Below are 5576 nucleotides of genomic sequence, written 5' to 3' on the forward strand. Positions count from 1 at the left end.
GGTCCCAAACTCACGTTCCTGAGCTCAGTAGGCAACGAGCATTTGATCGTAGTCAACTTCTGGCCCGACGTTTTATCGGGTTTGAAGCCCAACTCGTAGCAGTGGAGGAATACTCTGCCTGGCATTCTTGTCGCACAGGGCAGCTCTGATCCTCGACCTGACGGCGTGTACTTCTTATCGCCAACTATAGGATGTCCGAGACCTTGAGCCATATGCACCTGGGAAGAACAACATCCGGAAATACTCTGCTGCAATAACTCCGTGGATGAAAAACACAAAATCATTGTCATTCTACACCATCACTTTTGGTATTCCATTATCATTCCGTAGTTAACCAAAGTGTTCACGACTCGAACTACGGCAACCATTGGATTGCTGAGTACACTTACTCTAATCTGGTGAGTGACACCCGTGGTTATTCGCACTGACATTAACGTGCAACCTTCTTCGTACCGCTCAAGGACTCGGTATTCAGAATGAGCTGAGGAGCTTGCTGGGCCCGAGCCGATCTCCGCAGAAGTATCTGCGGGAATATGATGAAGGGAATCAACGATGGAACTCACGTTTCTCGGTCCTCCGCACTCGGATGGGACTGTCGATCATGCCACTATCATTGGCACATATACCATCTACTAGACATACGTACCGCTTCGTCACTTGCTCCTTTTGGAACTGACGTCGAATGAATTTCCACGACTCCAGCTTTCGAGCTATGAGAACAGGACCTGAGATGTATCTAAAATCTGTACAAGCAATGACGAACTTACCACTGGTCTGCTTATCAAGGCGATGACACATGGGACCAAAGCCGCCTCCACCACTCAGCGCGGGGTTCAACTCCTCATTCATCAACTCAGGATCGATTTCATACTGACGACAGAGCCAGGAAACGATAGAGTCTTCTGGATGATCATCAGGCAGCTGGCATCGGTAGAATGCCGGCTTGTAGACCACCATCACTGAGTCGTCCTCTGAGACCCTCCGGATCACTTCTGGTGGGAGGTACTCCGTCAGTGAACCGGAAGAGTTCAATAAGGGTGGGGACAATTTCATAGCAAGTAGTAGCACGGTAAACAAAAACTGACCATATAGTGTGTTCAGTGTCAATAGTCCGAAACGGTAGTAGTGCATAACAGCCTCTCTGATATGCGTATCAGACAGATTATGGACTCTTTCTGCATAGTGAAATTTTCATGCATAATGCACAATTTATAATTGCATATAATTTGCCTTAGATGTAGAAAGTTGATAAATTTAACATCATGTCGATCAGCATATCATTTGTAGGGCACATGTGGAAGATAGAAACGCAAATCTAACTAAGCCGTGTTGTTGGCGTTAGACCTCACCCACACACACCTGAGGGCCACACCTCCTAAGTTTCTCCATACCTGTATCTTCCCCTCAGGCTTGTCAAGACGTCTAAAAAAATAAACACACCAGTGGTGAGACGTTCAACTATCGTGGTCAACGCTACAAAGGATACTAATAAGGATGAGTCAGCTGCATGGGGCATCATGGAGCTGCTACCACTTGAATTTAGACTCAGTCAATATGGGTGCTTGATGACCTTCTTCTAGGAGCTTTACCTGTGAGGCATCTGACCACTGGTACGTCGTATGGATGGGCAGCGTAGCGATTTTTCAACAAAGTCTACGTGAGACCCGTTACGGCGCCGTAACTTCACGATACGGAGCTTGAAGTGTAACCGTAAAAGGGAACCGTAACGATCCGTAACGTAATTAAGGTAGTCTACAGTAAGCCGTAGAGAACTAACCACGCTCTTCGTCTCCTCTCTCCTCTCGCGACTCTTTCTGATGAACTCTGCCTCTAGAGCTCGTTCGGTGAAAGACTTCTTGACTGGAGGGTTCACAAAAGTGTGCATCCACTTTGGAATTTGGTCCATCGCTATCTGCATCGAATTTACTCAGTCAATGTATCAAATAGGCCTCACGCTTTTCCGATCGAACGGAATATCATCATCATCAGAATCCTCCTCCACTGATGATTTCTTTTTGGCCTTACCGAAACTCTTCCTAAACTCAGTAGAGATCTTTTCCTGACGTCACCGCAGTCGATGAATGCAACACATTCCAACTTGTTACTCCAGATTTAACGCTTTCCGCAGCGGCCTTTCTGGGAACTTTAGGTAGAAGATTCAGATTCGTCTCGAACTCAGTCACGGAAGTTCTAGCTTTGCTGACCGACTCGATCTGCGATGGAGACCCCACATAAAGTCAAAATCAGACTATCAAAATACCGGAGGTTGAGATATGGAGCTTCTCCTACTGCCCACATCTAGCGTCGCGTAAGTACTCGTCAGCAAACCAGCAGTAGCCAGCTCGGGAGAACGCGGAGCCACAGGCTCAACGCTAGTGGCATTGGGCGAGTTACCTGAGAGTAGCTTCTTACTAAGGATGTCGAGGGGTGTCACCACGCTCAGTGCTAGCAGTCGCATGTGGGTTCCGTTGCAAAGGATCGGCTCCCATGACCGCCGGGAGGAGCATGTCACAGGTTTCTCGGAAGGCGGGCACGCCCTGAACATTGACTGATATATCTTCATAATCGTGAAGGTCTGTGAGATTCAGCTGGTGTCGATTGTTGTCTCTCGTAAATATCTGTCCTATTGTGGTTGCTTCTCGGCGTATTATCGATGAGCTAAGCTGTAGTCATTTGCATATCTGTGATGATTATAAGTTAAGCCTTTCTGATATTTTGGTTAACGTTGGGTTCTGGCTCTGAATAATAATGATATATGAGTATTTGAATATGATGGGGCTATAGTGGTGGTAATCTGCGACTCGAAAGCTACCTGGAGGAAAATGTGGGTCTTCCGCATGAGGAAAAACTCCAACGTGAGTTTCCTATTGAAAACCTCCGTACGATCGTAGTTCTCCCAGAATGCTGAAGACGGGATGCTCCTCTGTATGCACCTGCCCCAATCTGAAGCCAGGTGAAGCACTAAGGCCAAAGACCTCTGGAGATGGAGAAGCGGATTCATCATCTTCCCAAATCGAAAACATAGCTCTACAAAATCACTGGTATAATATCTAGACAGGGCCAATCGTCGGAAGTGTATTTCATGAGTATCGAACGATCTCACTGAGCAATGGTGGAACCTGAAGTAACGCAGACTTACGGAGGACGAAACGACGGCGAGCGGTGAGAGTATTAGCACCAGTGACTTACCGTGAGTAGAACTCATCAAGCTGAGACGCTGTCAAATAGTGTACTGTCCACGACTTGACGTCTTTTACCTAAGACTCCCTCCGATGAAGGACACTTGAAAAGTTACTTACTATGATTAGGAACATGAGCTGGCATAGCTCGATCTTAGAGAGGGAGCAGAAGCGGAGGAAGATATACAGGAACTCGTCCCATTTAACCGTGTCGAAGCAACCACCAAGTTCGACCTGATAACACAGCATCACATCTAGCGCTCTCCATTAAAGTGGGGACAGTTGAGCACACAAAAGCGACAGGTCCTCCTCATATTAGACCTACCAAATTCCGTAGCATGCCGGCTACGTATTCCTTACGATCTCGAACTAAGTTGATGAGAGAGTCCGTCGGGACTTCTTTCACTGTCAGCACTAAATTTCGGCAACCTGGCTAAAGTTCGCGTGGAGTGGTAGAGATGATGAACTGATGTATTACTGTCTAGTTTGAGCTGATAAAAGGCAGCGTAGATCTTATGGACTTCTCGAAGACCCATCTTCAAGTGACGTAGTTCTTGCTCGACCTCTTTACAAGGTCTCGGTGGAGCACCTGTGTAGGGCTTGGTAGCAACCACCACTATTCCGCAGTAGATTACTCCTCAGGAGAGTTCCCAGCACTTTCTTTGCTGATCTTATAGCCCAAGACTGTCTCGGCTCTTCTAATTGGTCCATTGAAAGTACTATGATAGATAGATCGAGTCCTGTTGCGTACCAGGGAATCATTCAGAAACCTATAATGTTTCCGAGGGGGAACTCGTTTTGAATTTCACACATGGCTAGGGGCACATTCTTCAATGAGTTTCCCATGTAAATGTCCTCCTCACATTGAGGAGGACCTCCTCACCTTTTCCCATTATTATCAAATCCTGGATAGCGCTATTTCTCGAATGGGTGCCAGTTGGGTACTACTGTCATCACTTCTCGAATATCATTAATCACAGCTCACGGCCATACCATAATGATGACGAAAGTGACCACCCTCCCCCCCTGGCTACTCGCAAGTTCCCCTTTTTCCCTCATCACATCATGTACCAGTATGTTCATACAAAAAGAGCGTATAAACCAGATTAACCTTGACAGAATTCGCATTGCCCTCAGCACCCCGCTTTTATGGTATGCACTACGACTCAACAATTCCCCTTTGACACACCGATGAATTTTTGAAACAAATTTAGGATGTCTCAGTTGCGTATCTTACAACCAGCAATGGAATGGTCTTCTCCTAGGAATATTACCTGAGCCCAGGTATGGGACGTTGAACATATAGTTGCATAGGGAGCAACCTACGGCATCGGCTTCGTCTGGACATGATTTCAGCATTCTCCTGGTAATGCGTTCGTATCCTCTGCAAAACTCCTTCACATCGATACCATCACCTCCTACTTTACGACGGAGCTCATCCTCCTGGTCTTGTCGCCATCGCAAAACGCAAGTCCAACTCGGAACCTGACAACAACGAGGGTGGCTGATGATAAAAGTCAGAAACCAGATATGCGCATGCGTTGTAAATCGCTCCTCACCTGTAGATGAATATGGACATCGAGTTGTGACCAAATCTCAGAATAATCTCCTCGAAGTTCCTCATCGACGAACTCACGGAACCTCAGATCCGCATCGAGGCTGTTGAGAGCAGCCGTGGACTCATCGGTAGGAGGCGGAGGGGCGGCAACACACCTGGTAGGAATACATCAAGCCCGGGAGGCAACCATCCTCTGCATCACCAGCCTTCCAGAAGGAATATATCACCAGGTCGGAGAGCAGGGAACGTCTCGTCTTCTACTGTGGTATCCAAAGCCTTGTCGAAACGAGGAAGGACAAGCTCGTGATTGCAAGAGCTGGGGTCATGGAGACGAGCCAATACCTGAGTGATAATTGGAGTCTCCAACTTAGCGGTTGGCTAAGGGGAGCACACCTTCAGCAGTCGTTGCGTCTGATGGGTCCCTGGAGGCCCTCGGATGCTCAAAGCCTCTATACCGGTATCATTCGCCTTCCTAGCTCGACCCTCTGCGGACAAGTAGAAATCGTCCAACGATATTCCAATACAGCGTCGTGAGGTGTTAGTAGTGATCAAGCTCTGAAGGACCTGTAGGCTGGTGCTCCTGGAAATCATGAATGCACACACGATCTACTTTGGTGGTGGTTGTCTTGCCACTCCCTTGTCCACCAGATATGCCGACAATCAATGGCCGGGTAGTAAGACGAGTCGCCCTGCCTAGTAAGTATTTCACCAGAGGCTGGTACACTTCATCCAGAGCTTTGGAAACAGCTAGGGTTGCTGCTGGAGGAAGAGCTGCAGTAATACGAGATCTCGGCATCATGCAGAGCTGACAGTTCAAGCGGTGGAGTTATTTTGTAAGT

The 5576-nt window shown here is 47.6% G+C and overlaps 4 protein-coding genes across 4 annotated transcripts; all 4 read right to left on the reverse strand.

The window, feature by feature from the left end:
- Window positions 1-157: 157 nt before the first annotated feature.
- Window positions 158-523, reverse strand: Pmar_PMAR027661 (ribosomal pseudouridine synthase, putative; the record flags this gene model as incomplete). The annotated part of the gene is made up of 2 exons (XM_002766986.1): window positions 158-218; window positions 390-523. Coding segments are annotated over 2 exons (195 nt in total), but the record flags the coding sequence as incomplete, so codon positions are not given.
- Window positions 524-546: 23 nt separating this feature from the next.
- On the reverse strand, window positions 547-957 carry Pmar_PMAR027662 (hypothetical protein; the record flags this gene model as incomplete). The annotated part of the gene is made up of 2 exons (XM_002766987.1): window positions 547-725; window positions 768-957. The coding sequence occupies 2 exons, from the start codon at window positions 955-957 to the stop codon at window positions 547-549; spliced, it is 369 nt and encodes a 122-aa protein (XP_002767033.1).
- A 381-nt stretch (window positions 958-1338) lies between these two features.
- Window positions 1339-4072, reverse strand: Pmar_PMAR027663 (hypothetical protein; the record flags this gene model as incomplete). The annotated part of the gene is made up of 13 exons (XM_002766988.1): window positions 1339-1359; window positions 1392-1422; window positions 1590-1912; window positions 1955-2059; window positions 2106-2213; window positions 2297-2394; window positions 2435-2537; window positions 2813-2933; window positions 3190-3257; window positions 3300-3413; window positions 3505-3593; window positions 3658-3768; window positions 4063-4072. The coding sequence occupies 13 exons, from the start codon at window positions 4070-4072 to the stop codon at window positions 1339-1341; spliced, it is 1302 nt and encodes a 433-aa protein (XP_002767034.1).
- Window positions 4073-4399: 327 nt separating this feature from the next.
- Window positions 4400-5533, reverse strand: Pmar_PMAR027664 (conserved hypothetical protein; the record flags this gene model as incomplete). Its single annotated transcript, XM_002766989.1, has 6 exons — window positions 4400-4453; window positions 4506-4664; window positions 4739-4892; window positions 4940-5079; window positions 5131-5222; window positions 5302-5533. 6 exons carry the CDS (start codon window positions 5531-5533, stop codon window positions 4400-4402), a joined length of 831 nt encoding a protein of 276 aa, XP_002767035.1.
- Window positions 5534-5576: the final 43 nt, after the last annotated feature.

Source organism: Perkinsus marinus (assembly GCF_000006405.1).
Source record: "Perkinsus marinus ATCC 50983 genomic scaffold scf_1104296971230, whole genome shotgun sequence".
NCBI classification, from domain to species: domain Eukaryota; phylum Perkinsozoa; order Perkinsida; family Perkinsidae; genus Perkinsus; species Perkinsus marinus.